General features: G+C 35.6%; 2 protein-coding genes across 2 annotated transcripts in view; one reads left to right on the top strand and one right to left on the bottom strand.

Annotated features, from left to right (window-relative positions):
• Nucleotides 1-10,579, top strand: part of LOC128192740 (uncharacterized) — a 29,677-nt gene extending 19,098 nt beyond the window's left edge. Inside the window, exons 14-21 of the mRNA XM_052865687.1 lie at nucleotides 89-982; nucleotides 1,280-1,407; nucleotides 1,710-1,856; nucleotides 8,606-8,722; nucleotides 9,223-9,318; nucleotides 9,563-9,603; nucleotides 9,716-9,732; nucleotides 10,410-10,579. Of these exons, the coding sequence (XP_052721647.1) occupies nucleotides 89-982; nucleotides 1,280-1,407; nucleotides 1,710-1,856; nucleotides 8,606-8,722; nucleotides 9,223-9,318; nucleotides 9,563-9,603; nucleotides 9,716-9,732; nucleotides 10,410-10,579 (1,610 nt within the window). The remainder of the gene's footprint in view (nucleotides 1-88; nucleotides 983-1,279; nucleotides 1,408-1,709; nucleotides 1,857-8,605; nucleotides 8,723-9,222; nucleotides 9,319-9,562; nucleotides 9,604-9,715; nucleotides 9,733-10,409) is intronic.
• Nucleotides 10,580-10,959: 380 nt separating this feature from the next.
• LOC128176924 (contactin-3-like) lies at nucleotides 10,960-20,155 on the bottom strand. Its single transcript, XM_052843445.1, has 21 exons — nucleotides 19,993-20,155; nucleotides 19,784-19,891; nucleotides 19,269-19,604; nucleotides 18,986-19,081; nucleotides 18,576-18,806; nucleotides 18,231-18,336; nucleotides 17,911-18,095; nucleotides 16,975-17,244; nucleotides 15,121-15,414; nucleotides 14,796-14,959; nucleotides 14,577-14,703; nucleotides 14,061-14,225; nucleotides 13,720-13,866; nucleotides 13,528-13,622; nucleotides 13,222-13,308; nucleotides 12,964-13,111; nucleotides 12,629-12,750; nucleotides 12,299-12,485; nucleotides 12,099-12,214; nucleotides 11,413-11,587; nucleotides 10,960-11,099 (listed from the first exon to the last, which is right to left on the bottom strand). The coding sequence occupies exons 1-21, from the start codon at nucleotides 20,153-20,155 to the stop codon at nucleotides 10,969-10,971; spliced, it is 3,453 nt and encodes a 1,150-aa protein (XP_052699405.1). The 3' UTR covers nucleotides 10,960-10,968.
• Between the last annotated feature and the right edge of the window lie 1,242 nt (nucleotides 20,156-21,397).

Below are 21,397 nucleotides of genomic sequence, written 5' to 3'. Positions count from 1 at the left end.
ATTGATTTTCTCAATATTGTTCTAGGTATAAGTTTTAAAAGAATTGGTAAGGTGTGTAGTTTGTCAAATCGTACTGTGTTCCTTTTAGAAACTGGGTTAATTCTGGCAGAATTAGCACGGCTGAAGTGGAAACAGAAAAGAATGATGGGAAAATCTCTACAGAAGCAAGATGCCATGGAAGAAGACTTTTACACAGAAGACATTAATGGTATTGAAGAAAGAGAAGGCTTTGGCTTGAAAAAGGACTCTGACAGATACACCTCCTCTAAGTCTGTAGACCATCTAGCTCTGCCCCAGCAATCAAAGTCCACTAATTCCCCCATCCACAAGAGAAGTAACTCTAGTAGAAGTAGTTCATTCAATGATGAAAGATATGATGAAGCTTTGGGCAATTCAAAACCCATGGATTTTCTAAGTGTTCCAACTCAATTGTTTCCTAAAGATTTCCTTGATCATCAAAGGAAAATGTTGAGTAGAAGGAGCTCTGTTAGCGATGGAGATTTGTCTGGTGAAGCAGAGATGGAGAGCCCCATTATAGAGATCCCAGTGCCACCTCTTGAGACAGGCCCTTCACTGCATACTGAAGGCACAGATAAGGCCCCTATGGAAGATTTGGTGAGGCAGTTGACAGAAGATGCAGATAATAAGGAAGAGAGTAGAAGGGGTACTATGGCAGAAAAGATGAAGTTTCATTCATTAAGAGATATGGATACTAAAAAGAAAAGATCTGTTGTTGATTTTGAGAGTAAAAGCCCTGTATTGGCGAGGAGAAATTCAGACACCAGTAGAAAGAAAAAAGGAAAAGATTCCAAGGTTGTTCAATTTGTGGAGGGTGAACCAGAATTGATCCAGTCAAAGAAATCCCCCATTAAACAAAGGAACAGAGAGAAGGGGCTGGTGAAGGAATTTGATCCTCGAGCTGAAAAACAGAAACTGATAGAGGAGATTCAGCAACTGAGAGAGGAAAAAATGCATGAAGAGGGTAAGTCTGGTGTCTAGGTTATATACGGTACAATGTCTTAAAAAAAAAGTCTCTGATTTCTAATTAGAACTTAGAAAGAATTTATTTGCTTTGGATATCTGCATTCAATAAGGGAAATTTATAACTACCTCGTAGAAGTCATTCATTAAATTCATTATTTTAGTTAAAATAGAAACCTAGGAATAAGTATTACATGTAATCATGAGTGATTGATGGAAATTATATACTAGTACTGGTATATAAATAGGATCCAAGACATTGATAAATTTAAAATAAAATGTTGAGTTGATTTGACAGAGAGAAGGAAAGAGCTTGAGCACACGTTGGAGTCAATGAAGAGCTGGGAGACAACTCAGAGACTTCAGAAAGTTCTTGATGAGAAGAAGAAGAAGCAGGCGAGAGCAGCAGAGAAACTGAGGCAGGAAGTAGGTGGCAGTGTTGTGTGCTTTTCAACAAAACTCAAAACGGGCATTGTCCAATTTCTAACAGCATAAATAGACTACCTCTTTACATAGTGTATAGACACACGCCAATGCCAGATTATTTTTCGTGAAGGATAACTGGAGAAAGTGATTCATTTTAATGATTTGATTTAATGCATTTATGGTTTTTAACTGATTGCACATCTATGCTTAAAAATGATTTCACATTTCATGTAATGACAATGGAGCATGCATTGTAGTAAAGATGTTGACTAGGATGTTGGTTTGACATTATCTAATTACAGATGTTTGAAAGTAACAAGAAAAGGAGACAAGTCCTTGAGAAGGAGCTGTTGTTAAAAGTCACTAGAAACAGAAAGGAAGGGGAAAGAATGATTCGTTTCCAAAGACAAAAGCAGGAACAAGAAGAAATGTTGAGGGAAGGAGCTATGGTAAGATATTATTCACAAATATAGAAATTGAGATACAATGTTTATACCTACTTGGTATTGCCGTTCATGTAGCTTATTAAGGTAATTATCCATACGTCACAAAACAACGTCTGACGTAATTCACGCGTTATTACGTTTTTTCCGTGCCCGATCTAATCGAAACCTAACGCTACGGTGTACATGTGTTTCAAAACAAAAAAATCAAGCTGATCTAGAAATTAATTCAAAACAAATCTATTAAAAATCCTGAAAACTGCAATCAATTAGCCTATTACTCAGCGAAATGAAAATTTGACTGGATTGTGTCGATTGAGTACTCGTTTTGAAAATATAGACCGCTTACTTTTGTCCTGCATAAACATCAATTCATTACAAGGCTGAACTTGATCCAATTCTTTGAACATTAATCCCTGAAAGTTCATAAACATCCACAATGAAATCCTGACCGAGATCTATATATATTCCAGTGTATAAATAAGGGAGATAAATACACAAGGGGAAATAATTTGACTTATTTCATCTTTATCCTATATTCGCTTAGCAACGAGCATAGATATATTTTCAACAACAAAAAATGTTTTTAGAATTAAAATCATGCGCTGAAGAAAAGTTATTTCATTTTAAGAACAGTCTTTAAAACCATTAAAAAAAGGTTGAATAGAGGTTCTGTCTTAAAGGCATATCAGGTAGTTAGCATTATCCACGCGTGTGACTGCAATTCTAAATACCGATCTCGATCCATAATACTTACCGATATCCAAAGATACAATCTTTTGCGGTTTAAATAATACAGATTAATCAACAGTTTGTTTAAATCATGTTTTCTAATTAACAATAATTTTAACATATTTTTTTAGAATGATGAAATAATAAACCTATGCACAATTTAAATTTTACGGATCTTTTTTCAAAATATATATTTTAATGATTTTTACCCAAAATACGCCCATTGTGATCCTGAAAAGGCCGGTCCCTTGGGTAAATTTATTTCCAGTTGATTAAGGGCGTTAAGGTTTAAATAATATCAAAATTTTAGAGAATTCTGTACGTAAATAAAATTATAAGAGCTTAAATTCTCTTTGAAAATTTATTTCATTTTATCTCATTTGTATGCGGATTTATCTTTTTTTGATAAATAAGCAAGTGTAACATAAAAATTTTTGATTTGAAATAATAATTCCTTTATTTTACATAGGATATAAGTCAAAAAATGATTTTGTGAAATTCAAATTTCAGGCTTAGGCTTATATTCTCTATGTATGAAAAAGCGCCATTTTCTGCAATCGGTTCTATTTTTAGCAACGACCCTAGCTCTTATAATACCGATGGACCACCCAACAGGGTAAAATTTGATGAGAAGATATCCTCAGATACATGTTTGAAAAATATGAAAAAATTCTGTACGCATTTTATTTATCTAGTGGGGTATGGACCATTACCTTAAGGAATCCTTAAAGAGCCCTTATCATTTGTGAAAAACAAGAATATCTATAAACAAACAATACTTTATCAATGATTATTTAAAGTGGCTCAAATTTTGTATTTTAATTGGTAATGATTTAATATCTTGATGTTTAGAAAAGCTCTTTCCTAGAAGTAAGTTGTCTTCACCCACAGTGATAACATAGCTTCCTCCTCATTTGCTATTTGTTTTTTCTGTTTCCACTTTCTTAGACACGTTTTTCAAATAAATTTTTAATTGGCTGTTGAGGAGTGGGTATTATTCTACAATACAGGGACATGGAATAAATAAGTAAAACTACATGACTTAAACTTCGTGCTTTGGACATTGCAATTGTGGTAGTATATGATACTTGAGCAAATACTACTTTATTTTTTTAAGATATGACATTCCTGACTTTTTTCAAATGGGCTTATTTTTATAAGGCCATAAAAAATTAATTCCTTGGTTCTCAGGCCCGTGCGCATCTGATTTCACATTGCGCATTGCCCATTTTTTTAATTTAATGAATGAAATAAAATTTCTATTGTGCGCTTGCTTATGTCAGAAAAAAATTTCTTGATATAGGACCGCATTTTAGATACTCAAGTCAGTAAAACGCTTGACTTAACGGGGCATGGTCACGATTTAGGTCAAAAATTATTTTTTCGATTTGATGTTTACAGTGCTTCAGTAAGGCATTTTTAATAGGCAACCAAAATTTGAGTGTCATTTGATAAGATATAAGCGAGTTACAGAGCTTACAATTCTTCGCTATGTAAACAAAGTTTGTTTACATTTCGAATGTTGAAGTGAAAATTCCAGTTTTAGACCTAAAATAAATGTGTTAATCGTTAGAAACTGTTTATTTATGCTTAAAATGAATAATAAAATAGACAATCCAGCTTCAAAAAGATTTTTTACTGGTATATTGAACTCATGTAAACAAAAACAGGGCACGAGCCTTGTTTACATGACAAAGAATTGTGAGCCATGTATCTTGCTTAAAACTTAACGACTGGCACCCAAATTTTATTTCATCATTAGAAATGCATTCTTAAAGCTTTGCAAATAATAAAAACAGAAAAATAAAATTTGACCAAAATCGTGACCATGCCCCTTTAATATAGAACATAACTGCAAACATCTCGATGATTCAGAATTAATTATAGCAATTGCAAATGGCTGCCAAATCTAGTTTTGATATGCTGTGTTTAGTTACGATTGCGAAGGCAATGATTTTAGTTTTGGTATATGAATAAGACTGTCATTTATCCTGAAATGCATGTAGGGGGAGAGTTCCTGCAAGCTCGAATATTGTCAGTTTTACATATTCGTTGAATTGGTGTAAATTTCAATCAAATGTAACTTTTTTTTGTTTTTTTGATAATAGTATTTATGAGATACTGAGTTAGTTATTCCCCCCGCAAACGAAGTTTGGGGGGGTATATAGGAATCACCTTGTCCGTCCGTCCGTCCGTCCGTCTGTCTGTGCAATCGTGTCCGGTCAATATCTTTCTTATGGAGAAACATTGGAAGTTCTTACTTCACACAAAGATTGCTTATGACCTAGGGGTGTGTCATGACCTTGACCCAAGGTCATTCGGGCAAGGTCACTGGCAGAAAAATACAAAACTCGTGTCCAGTCCATATCTTTCTTATTGGGAAACATTGGAAGTTCTTAATTCACACAAAGATTGCTTATGACCTAGGGGTGTGTCATGACCTTGATCCAAGGTCATTCGGGCAAGGTCAAGGTCACTGACAGAAAAAATACAAAAATTCGTGTCCGGTCCATATCTTTCATATGGAGAAACATTGGAAGTTCTTAATTCACACAAAGATTGCTTATGACCTAAGGGTGTGTCATGACCTTGACCCAAGGTCATTCAGGCAAGGTCAAGGTCACTGGCAGAAAAAAGACAAAAATTTGTGTCCGGTCCATATCTTTCATATGGAGAAACATTTGAAGTTCTTACTTCACACAAATATTGCTTATGACCTAAGTGTGTGTCATGACCTTGACCCAAGATCATTGATGCAAGGTCAAGGTCACTGGCAGATAAAGGGCAAAATTTGTGTCCGGCCCATATCTTTCTTATGGAGAAACATTGGAAGTTCTTAGTTCACACAAAGATTGCTTATAACCTAAGGGTGTGTCATGACCTTGATCCAAGGTCATTCGGGCAAGGTTAAGGTCACTGGCAGAAAAAGTGCAAAATTCGTGTCTGGTCATTATCTTTCTTATGGAGAAGCATTGAATGTTCTAACTTAACACAAATATTGCTTAGGTCCAAAGGGTGTTTCATGACCTTGACCCAAGGTCATTTGGGCAAGGTTAAGGTCACTGGCAGAAAAAGTGCAAAATTCGTGTCTGGTCATTATCTTTCTTATGGAGAAGCATTGAATGTTCTTACTTCACACAAATATTGCTTATGACCAACAGTTTAAAAAAAAAATAGAGCAGTTGTTATTTAAAGAAAATAGACGGTGAAATAGATTCATCCAATATTTTCTATAATTGGAAAAATACACGCATTATGATTTTTATCTTAGCGGGGGGTATCAATTGTGAGCTTGCTCACAGTACCTCTAGTTTGAATTGTTTTTTACGTGTCATTATGCCCAAGAAATCGTAATTCTCTACATTTCATTTTTTGTAAACAACTATAAGACTAGAGCTTTGTTTACATAACTATCAATTCTTACCTCTGTATCTCGCTTGTAACTTTTAATATTTTGGTCAATCATTTAAAATGCTCCAATAAATCATTTTATACATAAAAAATAAAAATAGAATTTTTGATCTCAAATTGTGTCCAAGTCCCTTTAAGGTGCCTCACTACACCTTGAAATAGTTTCTCAAATCAGCAGAAAATTACTTGATTATGATAGATAGCATGATGGATGAGAAGTATATCTGTCAAATGGGAATCAAATGTGCAATTTTAGATAAAAAATGATATTTTCAAAAATTTCATTCAGGTAAACATGAACAAAAGCCCCAGGCAGATTCGAACTCATGACCTGCGGTTCACAAGGCTGATACTTTAACCACTGAGCTATTACGATATACATCTGAATCGATTGATACAAACAATTACAAACAACCCCCCCCCCCCCCAACCGCATCTGGGTTTTTTTAGCTCACCTGAGCTGAAAGCTCAAGTGAGCTATTCTGATCACATTTTGTCTGTCGTCCGTCTGTCCGTCCGTCTGTCAGTAATGTCAGGGTGGGTGGGGCCACAATGGGGGCTCGAAGTTTTACATAGTAATATATAGAGTAAATCTTTAAAAATCTTCTTCTCAGAAACTAATCAGACAGGAAAGCTGAAACTTGTGTGGAAGTATCCCCAGGTAGTGTAGATTCAAAGTTGTGAAAATCATGATCCCTGGGGGTAAGGTGGGGCCACAATGGGGGGGTCGAAGTTTTACATAAGAATATATAGAGTAAATCTTTAAAAATCTTCTTCCCAAAAACTAATCAGCCAGGAAAGCTGAAACTTGTGTGGAATTATCCTCAAGAAGTGTAGATTCAAAGTTGTGAAAATCATGAGCCCCGGGGTTAGGGTGGGGCCCCAATGGGGGGTCAAAGTTTTACATAGGAATTTATAGAGTAAATCTTTAAAAATCTTCTTCTCAGAAACTAATCAGCCAGGAAAGCTGAAACTTGTGTGGAAGCATCCTCAGGTAGTGTAGACTCAGAGTTGTGAAATTCATGATCCCTGGGGGTGGGTGGGGCCACAATGGGGGCTCGAAGTTTTACATAGTAATATATAGAGTAAATCTTTAAAAATCTTCTTCTCAGAAACTAATCAGACAGGAAAGCTGAAACTTGTGTGGAAGTATCCTCAGGTAGTGTAGATTCAAAGTTGTGAAAATCATGATCCCTGGGGGTAAGGTGGGGCCACAATGGGGGGGTCGAAGTTTTACATGTATAGGAATTTATAGAGTAAATCTTTAAAAATCTTCTTCTCAGAAACTAATCAGCCAGGAAAGCTGAAACTTGTGTGGAAGCATCCTCAGGTAGTGTAAACTCAGAGTTGTGAAATTCATGATTCCTGGGGGTGGGTGGGGCCACAATGGGGGCTCGAAGTTTTACATAGTAATATATAGAGTAAATCTTTAAAAATCTTCTTCTCAGAAACTAATCAGACAGGAAAGCTGAAACTTGTGTGGAAGTATCCTCAGGTAGTGTAGATTCAAAGTTGTGAAAATCATGATCCCTGGGGGTAGGGTGGAGCCACATGGGGGGGGGGGGGGTTAAAGTTTTACATAGGAATATATAGAGTAAAACTTTTAAAATCTTCTCAGAAACTAATCAGCCAGATGATTCTTTATAATTGTTAAGACTTTGGCTCCAGGACAATTCTTCGGCCTCACAAGAAGGTTCAGAGTTTGATGTAGCTTTATATCCCATAGATAAACAATTATTAAGGATCTTTTTGAGAACTGTAATACTCATCATGTGATATGATTATAAAACCATCCTGTTAGAAAAGGGACTAATGATTATAAACATAAAAAATATCCAGGGGGGAAATGGATTTTATTTATACAGGATCTACATGTATTATTGTACATTGTCCAGATTGTTTGTATTATGACTCCATTAAGCTGATTTTATCATACCTATTGTTCCTCAGGTGAGCGATGTGGCCCATGGGCCTCTTGTTTTAAAATGTTGGCGCGAGAATCAAGAGATTAATGTTTTATGGCCTAATTGATATAAAAATGCAATGAGTTTATGTTATTTTCAACCTGTTTGTGTATGACATGAAACCTGTGGTTTATCTCTGTACACGTTTGAATGGACCTGGATTACAGTAATTAAATAAATGTTTCTGATGTTAAATGTAGCTCCAATTACATAAAAAGTTGAAACAATATATTGTTAAAGTACATAAACATTTCTGAGAAAAACTTCAATATGTAAAGGAAAAGTTAAGGCATGTGTGTCTATTTATAAATCAACAGCATAATTAAAAGCACTCAGTTCTCCCCTTTACACAACATAAACATAGCATGTATATATCATCAACCTTTTCATTGTATCATACTTGTACATGTATAACATCTCCCAAGTTTTACATCCCTTGCATTGTCATAGATTGAATTTAATCAAGCAAGAGAAAGTTTTTTAAAACATTTAAACATTTGACCAAGTGTTGTTGTTTTACACTTTTTTATAATTCTAAAATTTTGCCTTAATCCAGCAATTTTTCCCCTTCAATTATTTATATATCAGCAGGAGCCTACAATGTACATGTTTGTGCTTGACAATGTTAAATGTTTGGACTCTTTTTAGAGTAACTTTGTGCAGTCCATGTTGAACATGTGGAGACCACATCTCAGTCCCCGATCCTCGGTCATGGAACAACAGAGCATGGAGGGTGTGGAGGAGAGAGGCCATTCTCCTACCAGGGTCAGTCTACACAGTTATGTTTACCTGATATGTTTTATTCTGGCAGTTAGCAAACTGTTATAGAATTTATACTTAAGGTATAAAAATAAAACATTTAATAAATACATACGATTGTTCGTTTAATAACACTTAGACTAAGCTGCCCTTAGTTAAGTTGGCTTAGGAAAGTGTCAGAGAAAAATGAATGCATCAAAATAAATGATACAAGGGAAGTAAGCAGACAATTGTTCTTTTATTTACCACTGAATAATAATACATGTATATACTGGTTTACTGCCTAAGAGGATGATGATTGCAAGGATATTGTCCCCTGAGATGGCACCTATTTTCTGAACTATTTCCTTAACGAAAATCAAAAACTTAATTAATGCATTAATGTGCAATTTTCATTTCAGAGCATTTTCTATACATTAAGCTGAAATCTATGATCATTTACTACTGTTTCATTACATGTATTAGAGTACACAATATTGATTGATTTTTCCCATGTTAACACACAGGTTGAGAGGGATGACTACAGAGGAGACCCCCTGTACTCCAGAATCCACAAATCCTCCTCCTCATCCACTCTACCCTCCGTCAAGAGCCAGGGCAAGGTCGATGTCAACATTCAGTTTATGCATCTGGTATCTAACAAATTTGTATGTGATTGGATAATACAATACTGAATAGCCACCATGCAATACTTGTATTTACTTTTACAGTGCAGTACTTACATTACTCTTATGTATTTATATATACTGGATATATGTTGCCTCAAATTCACAGTTCCAAATGTTCACCATTATAAGACAGATATCTTGAACGGGAATGAAAGTTTTTTTACTATATTGTTTTCAGACTAAACAGAAAAGGAAAAAGGACAAACTTTTGCAATCAAGGTATACATAATTTGATGCCTCTTTTTAATCAATACTCTTATAATTACATTTTCTTATGAATTTAAAGATATTATGAACATTTAATGAAATACGAATATATTTTTTCTTGTAGAAAAGCTGCTTCTTTTGGTAAGTAAATTTAAAATTTTCAAGAAAGCAACATCCATCTGTTAATTTCAAAGAAGCATTTCTGAAAATAAGAGTGATACAAAAGATTCTAAATATTTTATGTAATGCAATAGAGTAACTAACATCATTCATACAAAATTCAGTCACAGTTGTTTACTGAATTATGATCTACACAGAAGAAATATCATTCATTCCCCAAACTGCATATGTGAAAAGAAAGATGTATACTGTATCACTTTTTATTTGTCTGCAAAATATTTTTGAATGCATGATTACTTTGAACAGTCCCAAAAAACATGTGTTTTAGACATGCATATTTGACTATTGTAAATTAAATGGTAACAGATTATAGATTATAAAACAAACATTGGAATTTTTACTGCTGTGGAGAAATTTATAACCAATCATTGCAGATTTACATTAGCATGATGTGTTTTCATATTTTTTACTTACCTTGTTAAATAGCATGGTTTTATGACAACTGTAGATTATCTGTATTAGGGTGAGAACCTAGTAAGTTATCAGAACTTGTTTCAAACCCTCTGTATATAAAATATACAATAACACATGTTCAAACCAAGTAAAATTTCTAAAATCATAACATGCAACACCAATTTTATTTAAAAAATATTTATTGTCAGTAAAAACGAAAGAGTTGATGTATACAATGATTTCAGATTTGACCACGACTTACAATGACTTGGACATAAATGATAGATCTATAGACCTCCATCCTGATCTCCACACAACAACACCCCACACTGACGAGAACTTTGTAAACAGCTATGATTTTATGTCGGGAGAATCTCGTTCAAACAAAGTGGTCACTACCACTGTGTGTGTCTAATGAAAGAACGAACTATAGCTAGGTGTACTATCAAGTGAGTTAACAGGCCAGATGTTTGAGTGAAAACTTACTTGTAGTTAGTTTGGAATGTACATGGTCTTAAAGTTGACAAGATACAGAGGAAGTTATTTACAAAAGGCTGTGTTATGTACATGTATGTGACTGATAGATGATTACAGTGCTAGATGAAAGCTGACAATAACTTAAGTAAACAGATGAATTACTTGATGCAATTACAACTGAATAAAGTATAGAGGATCAACATTTTTTAGCGTGGAAACAAAAGTGAAATCTACTGCTACTTGATGATAATGAACTTAAACATTGGAAGCGTAAGATGTCTTCGTTTGTTCAGTTTGACTTCTTGTGCGTTGAGTAGAAGGTGATTACTAATGATATGTTAATCTTGAAATCGCTTGTATTATGCATAGTGATAGAATGGTGTAGTGGCAGACAGTCAGATGACTGGCTGTGGCCCTGACCTCGGTCAAAGATTGGTCCACTGCCGCAATCCGTCCACCTGGAAATCAAAGCAGTTGTTTTGATAAAGTGTTGTCTGATTTGCCAAATATCGTTTAGTTTGTTTGTTTTTGTGCAGTGTGTTATTCAAATGTCATGTAATGATTTATTAACATCAACTTGAATTTCATAAATGCATAGATGCAAGTGTTACTATTATTGCACTCATCAAAAGTTTTTGTATGACATGTATCAGTGAAAAGGGCCAAGGGGTTGCCTCCCTTGTTGGTCAAATTGGATGTTAAATGATGTTTGTGGTAAACTGGAGTACAGAAGACGAGTTCACACTTGTCATACATGTAAACATTGCTCACCCAGTGTGAAGTAGACAAGTTCACTCATGGTCCCGTCCCCTCCCGTGCTGAATCCCAGCACGCGCAGACAGTACAGGTAGTTCTTCTGGATGCCGTAGATCACCGCCTGGTCCTGCTTGCCCACACGCACATCGGACGCGGTTCGAATGTCGTCACCGTCAAACCAGTAGCGTAGCTGTGAAGACGTGTTGTAGAAGGTTACGTGTTGTATACACGTGTGCTTGTAAATTATGTTTTATACATTTGTATGTAACTACACAACTTCTGTTTAGCATTCAACGAACGTTTATGAACGTTTTATATGTAACAATATGCATCGTTTTGTAGGTGCAGTTGTTTTTGTATTGAATCTTTAATATACGGTATGATAGATTTTGATTTAAATAAATACTATGCCTGATTGATTATCAGTTTGATTACGACTTTATCTGCGATTGGAAATTAAGGACACATCTAGTAACCATGATTTCATACTAGTGATCGTTATGTAAACACAATCGAAACAAACAATTTTTAAATACAAGACCATAATGAACTTGCCATTGTTCACAATTTTGCTTAACCTGTTTAATGAGTCATTAATTCTTGTATGGGAGTTTTAGAATTTTGTATTTTAAACTAATGCGTTTGTTTGATTGCTTCCATTTTATTCATTAAAATTCTGCAATTGCGTTTCTATCACTCACAATGTATCCTTGGATTGGTTCTTCTTCAATGCCTGTAGTGACCCCGCGCCACGTGACATACACGCTTTGGGAGCCGTGAGATCCTACGTGGATTTCTGTTGGATACATGCGGGGCGCTAAAAAATCAATCGGTAGAAGAATTAAATTTGCATTTAAAAGGAAAAGTTTAATCTATAGAGAAATATATTTGTAACATGCACCCATTTTTAAGGTTAGCTGAAAGTCCGTCTCGCTTATTTGACTCATTCCCGCCATGTTCAGTGCTTGCAGGTTCACGGTGTACCACGTGTCTGGCAACAGACCAATCACTAAACCGCTACTCATTTGCCCGCGCCAGCTGATGGAGTTCATAATAGGGTCCTCGGTGAATCTCTCCCAATAGTTTACCTGAACAAAAAATTAAAGTCAACACCAGAGAGTTTTTTTATGCAGAAGATAATCGTTGTCTTTTATTTCAACTATAGTTAAAAAATGAGGGCTTAGAGAACATAGGTTTTTTAAAGAGCTATCCAGGAAGGTTCATTTTTCACCTGGTATCCAAGCAGCTTCCCTTTCATAACCTCGCGAGTGTCGGGCACGGGGTCCCAGGTTACCATCAGAGCACTGGCGTTGTACGGGTAAGCTTGTACGTTTGTGATTGAAATAGATGGAACTAAAAGAAATAAATCAACCCATTCTGTCACACAGGCAAATGGGCAGCAAGTAAGAATAAGAGACCGGAATTGCAAACGCGATTTCGCTCCCAGTTTTCTAATAGAATGCTATTGGTGTATCACCAAGAGCAAAACAATGTTATTTGAAGTAATTTTAGTCTTCATGTTTAAAATTACTGAAATGAAATCGTTGTGTTCAGTCTGGCTCTTACTTTCTTCTGCAGAGTAGATCGTACTGACACTAGAGTTTGGTCCTTGGCCTAAGTCATTGTATGGTTGTATCATGACGTCATACAACAGGTAGTAATTGTACGCCCCTACTTGAGTCACATATTTTCCGACATTTCCAGTCAGTTGAACCTAATATAACAAAGAAATGAGATCTACTAATTCCGTGTACAATAAACTCAAACCATTATCGAAAACACGACTCGGTTCGGGAACGGAGTAACTATATTCATGACAAAAACCTTGTTGGTCCAAGTATCTGTAAGATTCCTTCGGTAGTATACATGATATCCAATACCAGGTCCTCCTAGCTGATAATCTTCTAGAGGCTAACCAAATGGAAACATAAAGATACAGTTTATTTTAATTGAATTAATATATTATCTTGATGGTTAGGTGGTTAGGTAAATATTCATATTAATATCTATAAAATTGTAAAAGTAATTTCACTCGTATTTAATTTATCTTTTGCAAAACGTTGATCGGTTAATTCCAAGAAGGATAGGAAAACTGCTGAATATGGATAAATAATCAACATAATACTGTACCATCCAGGTAATGGTTAAATCACCCACACTCCCGTACCCTCCTCCCACGTGAGTGGGTGGGTGGGTTGGAGGTCCATATCGTGTAGTGTAGGCGTCTAAAAGATCAAAGGTGAGGCCGTTTATCAAAATCTCTATATAAAAAATTTCAGTAAAACGTGTGCTGAAAAGCTCACGATTTGATAGGAATCTTACCGGATTGTCTACTTCTAGGACCTACTCCAAACGAGTTGGTCGAGTAAACCCGGAAGCGGTATCCACATCCGGGATTGAGTCCATGAACTTCAACAACCCGTTTCTTGTTGTCCAAACCCGGAACGATTGACGAGACGTCGGAAACATCTAATTTTGATTAAAAATTGAAGTATATATATTTAATGTTTTTTTTCTTTAAATGTTGCAGTGTAAATTTTCAACATTTTATCTTTATTAGGTTGAAATTGATTATAGAAGTCCCAGTATATGATTTAGCTAATTTAAAATAAAAAAACACACATTTCTATCACAATAATCTTTATTAATATAACTAAACTTACAGTCTACGGCAGTATACCACTCATTTAACATTACAGGCAGTGCTTCCACGGTGTGAAAGAGGATGTTCTCTCCATTAGAAGCACCAACAGTCCACGACAGACGGAGAGAGGACGTCCCGATGCTGCTCTGGATGGCGTATACCCCCGCGGGCTCACTGGGTGGACCTGGGAAAAGAAGATGGCGGATCAAACGATTGTGCAGTGAGTGTTATTTGTACTTCTTTTTTTAACTCTCAGTTCACGCAAAAATTGACACAATTACTTTGAAAGCATATTAAACAACGTTTATTTCTAAGCAAACTGATATTGCCATATGCCCATTGAAAAACGTTTTATTACTGTAATTGGTGTAAATGTATTTGGAGCAATCGGGTGCTGGTTACAGATTGCGATGTTTTTTAAAAGTAAAAATATGACCACTGAATTATTATGAGTTCTCCTACAATATTTTTACACGCGTAACCAAAAAAGAGATTTTTACTCTGAATAATCATTGCAAGATAGAGTTAGACTTGCCTAGAACAGTTAGAAATGCCCAGGCTTCTGTGTGTTCCTTCGTTGTCTGTGCTCTGCACGTGTATTTTCCACTGTGTTTAAATTGGGCAGCTGTGACGAAAAGCCCTGTTAGGGACTGCGATACACCCTGTCAAATACAGCATAGTAAAGAGAAGTCTGGGAGGAGAAGATGCACAATACAAAGAAAGATGAATTATGAGAATTGCACCAATTCCATACCTGTTTGTAGTACACGTTTTTATTGATGTCGATGATTTCGTCATTGAAGAGCCAGGTGTAGATGACGTCTTGGAGGCTGTTGTACGAAGCCTGGCATCTTAAGAAGGCAGTCTGGTTCACCTTCACTTGGACGTTTACTGGTGGTAGACCTATTACCACTTTATCTGCGGATGATATCGGCGGACACCTTGATTAGATCTCGGAACAAATATTATGCACCAAATATGAGTATTTTTCTAAAGCATGTACTCCGTATTTTTCAGTTACAGAATTTCCTGCGCATATGATATGGTTTACAAGTAGAGGTACAAATAGTTTGATTTACCTGCTATTTGCAGCTGTCCTGTACTACTGGACCTTCCAAACTGGTTCTCTGTCCTACACGTATAGTACGCCACGTCTCCGGGATTGATGTTCAGAATAAGCAGGTTCCCGTTCTGCAGCATCCTGATACGGGAGGTGGTGTCCCCGGGGTTCAAATTTAGCTCCATATTGTTCTTCAGCCAGGTGTAAGTGGGCGTAGGTGCAGCTTCCGGATTACACGGATATGTGATATTCCCGCCAACGACACCAAACATGACGTCAATCAGGGGCTCTTTGACGAACGATGGGGGGAAAGCTGCAGTGCGTACAAACCATGTTTTAAACAATGGCGCGAACTCAAATTCGTGTTACTCTTGTTAAACTTAAAATGAGGAGTATTTATCACATAAACAAAAGCAATGGCTTTTTGTAGATGCTGAAATATATGTGCTTATAAAAGTGTCGCTTAAGGTGGCTCTATACACCCACAGTTTATTCAAATTTTCAATAGAAGACCACAAAACATATACTTATCAAATATCAAAATGACGATAGGGATACTATAGGTATTTTTAAAGAATTTTTTAATGTTTTTTCGTGTTTTTGTAAAATATTTTTTAAAAAGACAGCTATCAACAAATTGAGAGAAATTATTTTGTCATATGATGGATATTTCCTTCGGACACATAAAAAAAAATATAACACTTCTTAACATTCAAAAATGTTATTATTGCAATTTTTTTTAGTATTTCCCCAAAACATATTTTTTCATATTTTCTTACTCTGATGACAAATCATCTGAAAAAGTTGCTTGATGTTATAAGAAAATGTATTTTGATAAATGTGAAATAAAAAATTGAATGAAAACAATTGCAAATAAACACAAAAAATATTTAAAATTTTATTTGGTATGAAAGTTCCTCATGTAAGGGTTATCGTTCCTAAGTCCCAAGGCCCAAACACCTTGGGGACTTTTCATTTCTGAGTTGAAGAAAATTTCCTAAATATAATGTTGGAATGATAAATACATGCATATTTCATTATAGACTTTGCCCTGTATAAGTGAATATATTCGCTTTAGTGCAAAACTAAGTCAAATAAATAAAGGGGAACATTGACTAGGCTAATAGGATTTATGTATCCCAACCTGAGAGAAATTCAAAGCAACCCTCTCATCCCCGTTAGGTGTCGATATTAATGTGCATTAAAGTATATTATAATTGAAATATTTTCACCTGTTTAGAATTTTCTTTCACGGTATTCAACCAAAAAATACGTTTTAGAAATTTTTGGAAAGTTAAAAAATTTATTGTTCTCAACGGGAATCGAACTCATGACCTACTGGTTTGTAGTGAACCCACTAACCCACTGCGCTACGGTGTAACATATCGATGATGCTAAAGAAACTCTTTAAAAATTTATACTTGATTTTATTGTTTATTTCGATAAATAATACCACACAACGTGAAGGTGTCACATACCACATTACTTGTAAGTAATGAATTTTCCAATTATCAAATTAAATCTATTCGTTTAACACATTTTTCAAAATAGCGGTTCCCATACAATTCACCTCAGTTTAAATCAGCCAGTACCGGAAATGCATGTTTCCAGATTTACTTTTTTGCGTACTGCGTCATCAAAAAGTGGTGTATAGAGCCACCTTAAAACGATGTTTTCAAAATTTCTTTACAATTTTTTAACTTACTTTTAATCATACTTAATTTACACGACATTCATAATTTTCTTATACCATTTTTTTTTACAAAATTATCTTAAACATTTTTTTTAACTTTGACAGTTTAAAGTTGCTTGTTCATTTCTTGGATATAAAGAAACTAAGTATATTAAAAAGTTTTGAAAAATAAGTGGATACCTAGCACCCTTAGTTGACCCTCCGTAAATGACTTTCCATAAATGTTTTCTGCTGAACATTGATACATTCCATTGTCACTGATTTCTAGGTTCTGTATCGTCAAAACATTTCTGACAATGCTTATTTTCCCCGGAATGATGACCAGCCGGACTCCGTCTTTATACCATTCATATACCGGTTCCGGCATAGCCGTAGCTTCGCATCTCCAAGTTAGCTTGCTTCCTATGTCCACATGTTGACTTTTCAAAGGGTAACTAAAATAAGGCTTTGCTAAAATTTAAAAAATAATAAAACAAGGAAGCATTCATATAGAGAAAAGAGCGCGTCCTTTTTATGTACTTGGTAAACTTGTGTTTTCGAACGAACGAGATAATATTTCATTTAACATCAATGTAAAACAGAGATGTTGATGTAATCTGTATTCACTTGTAGGCGTGACATTGTTTGTCCTGAAAATAACAGTATATCTGTCATCTCTTTATCTCTATTCGAACTAGAATGTTTACTGCTGAATCTACGTGATAAATTCGAGAGATCTTAACACTGCTCTGCCGCCTTTCGTCTCAACAGACAACTACATTGTTTTCTACTCACAATCTGACTTTGCAGATCTAATACTGAAGTTTCATTAATATTCATTGACATCAGTTACCGTTGATTTAGTGAAATAAAAAAAAAATCGAAGATATATTACCTCTTGGCTTTAATCAATTTCGTATGTTGTCACATCAAATTTAATGAACTTTTGATTAGAGAATCCAATTAACAAAAATGTCAATGAAAAAGGTGTTCAACGAATATGAGCGCAATTACATTAATTGATAACTGTGCCTATACTTTAGTTCATCATCATTGTGCACAATAAACTTTGAAAACTTGGTTATGATAAATTATAGTATATTTCCATAATGGTAATGAGACGAAGTTGACACTTACTTTCTATAAACAAAGTGACGTTTTTCTGCGTCCTGGCTGTTGTGTATCTTGATGCGTGACATATATAGGTCCCGCCATCTTCTATTCGGACATCCTCAATGATCAACACACGGTTGTGGTCCGTAAAACTCGCTCTTGGTGACATTGGAAGGCCGTGGCGAGACCAAGAATACGTTATTGGCATACTAAATAAATAGGTGAAAGCTCGGTATAAACATAAATCATAAATCATAAAAAGACATCAGCAAAATATAATTAATTGGTCCACTGCATGGACTATTCACATCAAAATACCCAAGTTTTCTGGGTAGAGTTCTTACGTTCCAAAGGCAAGACATTCCAAATAAACCCTTTGTCCTTTTTGAGGTGTCCTTGGGTGTACTGAGATGAACTCATTCGAAATTTCTGGACCCCAAACAGTGGCAACTGTAATATACCAAAAAGTATCAAAATTGAGTTTAAACAGTTCTGTCATTTGAGATGTAATAGCCGATTGTTAATCATCTGACAGTAACTTCAGAACATTTGAAGGTTGTAAATATATTTACACGATTGGCATGGGCTTTTTGTAGGTTTTTGCGGTTTATAAAGTGTAAACTGCCTACACTATTTTATACTGGTATACTTTTATACTTTATACACTTGTGACGTAAACAAGCGTTCACCTGCGTTTTGTACGTCCAGTAACGTGGGTAGGCTAGTCCTACTCGGGGGCTGGTCAGTCCCTATAGCGGCACCATTGTTAGACGTCAGTTTCACAATACACCGGTAGTTTCCTCGGTCCGCGGTCGACACCTCGCTGAAGTACAGCTTCCCATTGCGGGAGATAAAGATGTAGGAATGAAGATCTGGTCGAACAAACTGTTTGTCATCTTTGTACCACTGGTAGGATACAGCTGCAAAATGGAAATCGAACTGAATGAATAGAATTCTTGCTGATCGCAGTGCTATTTTGTATTGATGTGATTGTAGCCATCATATCGAAAATTTAGAGAGGGAAGTTATAACTTTTTCATATATTTTTGCGTCTGTGATATTTTTGTAACAAATTTTACGAAACTGATAATTGGCTCACCTGGTGTATATGTTGGGGGAAGACAGTCTATGACGGCAAACTGGAAGGCGTATGCTGTCACTGGTGCTCGGTCAACATTGCTAAATTCTCCAAGGCCTGTATATAAATTACATAGAAATGCTATATAAAGTATGGTGCAAGACCTACATGTATACACAAAACAGAAAAAAACTTCTAAAAAGGTGCAGACATTTATTATAGATAGAATTGGTTACTTGATGTTTGTGTAGTACACGTATGTATTGTATTCAAAATCATTAGGTTAGCCAACCACAACACTTACTGCCGAATCTCATGGACAGGTAGTCACTCCTCACCGTCCCAATCTGATTCTCCGCGGTACAGTAGTACGTCCCGGCATCATAGATCTCATCCGGGCTCTGAATAGAGAGCTTTCCATTGGTCAAAGTGTACCGGTAATCGGTGGCGGAACTGACGTCATACACACTGCCATTGTTGGCTATTTTGGTGATTCTGTAATCCGGTTGAGGATTACCGTAAGCTACGCACTCAAAGGTTGCTGCAATAGCTTTGCCAACCACCACAATGCTGCGAGGCTGTATCAGGAATCTTGGTCCTTGTGGAACTTTTTCGGAATCAGTTGTGTTAAAGCCATACGCTAAGGAATGAAACAGTTATTTTAATGTTAGATCAGAATCAGTTGTGTTAATGCCATTAGCTGGTTAATGCAGTCCTATGAGTTTGTATAATGTATATACATGTATAATGCTGGCATAGCAACAACTGTATTTGGTTATACATGTAATTTCTTAATGATATACATTTGAACATACTCACTGTAATCCCTCTCGTCTTGTACAACCTTGTAGGATTCCTCCTGACTGATCTCACAAATAAACGGGTTCATGGCTGATGACGTGTCCCTCCCCAAAAGATACGCATACACTACATTTAAGAAACATACACATACATTGTATATCTTCTTATTAAACTGCATCTTACACAAAAAGATTATTTCTATGATAATTCATATTGCAAACACTGACCTCCATAAGTATACACAACTTGTCTCCCGGGTTTATTCATTTCGTCCTCATTGACCCACAAGGAGTGACCCAGATACTCTTTGGTCCCGTCCCCCTCCCATCTGACGTCATAGTTCGCCATGTCGTACACAACTCCACTTGTGAACCAGCGATACCTGTACATTTCAAGACAATTTTAATTTTAAGAATTAATCATTGTTTACCATGCATTCAACTTCTTGCTCCTTTTTCTATTAAAGACCTCAAATATTATTTTATAATGCGTGAGGATTTAAGACAAATCCATACTACATACGCTGAAACATCGTTGTTAAGCAGCCATTGGCCAATGAAATTGTGCTCTGGAAGTGTGTTAACGCTCAGCAACTGTGCGCCATTTGCCTTGAAACAAAAAGTATATAAATTTTTACTCTTTGCAATTACCGATTTCATTGCTTTGATCTTAAGATGTGCACTTTTTATTCGCAGAATGAAAATAAAAATCATTACTTCCTAAATCTAAAAATATCGTGTTCGGAAATTTTTAGTAGGATTTTTATTTTAGGAATTCAGAACGTTTCTTTTTAGGATTTTTTCCGTAACATCGAGAATAGATGATACAGAGGGATTGAGAAATAACAATTCCCTACACCACAAGCAGCTTTGGCATCCACGTAGTTTCGGTAAGGGTACACGTTAAACTGATAACAGTGTGTTTCAAATAGGACCCAATTCTCCGGACAGTCTGAAAAAACAAAATTAGATAAATCAAAATTAATAAAAATACGGTTTAATACTTTATTTATAAAAACGAAATATGACAAAAAGTTCTGAATACATTTAATGCATACAAGTAATTTGAGAATAACTATATGGAAATCATAACTTTTTAAGTCATCTGAGTCACTCGGGTAACCTAATATTGTCGGTCTTCGTCCGTCGCCGGCGCACCGTGCTTCGTGCATCGTGGTTAACAGTTTTACATTTTTATGCTTCTCAAAAAACTACACGGTAAATTGCTACCATTTTTGGTGCGAAGAATTACTACCATTTTTGGTTTGAAGCATCTCTATGATAAGAAAATTGCTCTACCAATCCCGGGGCCTCAAAAATCTTTTTCTTTACTTCCACACGTTAGAAAATCTAAATGCATGGTTATGATGTCAATGAAACCCTCTATCAAAATTGAGAAATTCATGACCCTTGGTCAGGGATCCAGACTCTTGGGGCTAATAGTGAAAATGTATTAAATCTTTAAAAATCTTCTTCTCTAATTCCATATATATTTTAGAAAAACTAAATGCATTGCTATGAAATCCTTTACCCAAATTATGAAATGCATGGCCCCTGGGTCAGGTCTTTTGCGTAGGGCTAATATGGCAACATAGTGAAATTCATTAAAATTTTTAAATATTTTCTTCTGTAC

The sequence above is a fragment of the Crassostrea angulata genome, chromosome 1 (genome assembly GCF_025612915.1).
Source record: "Crassostrea angulata isolate pt1a10 chromosome 1, ASM2561291v2, whole genome shotgun sequence".
NCBI classification, from domain to species: domain Eukaryota; kingdom Metazoa; phylum Mollusca; class Bivalvia; order Ostreida; family Ostreidae; genus Magallana; species Magallana angulata.
This window is presented reverse-complemented; position numbering and strand designations above follow the sequence as displayed.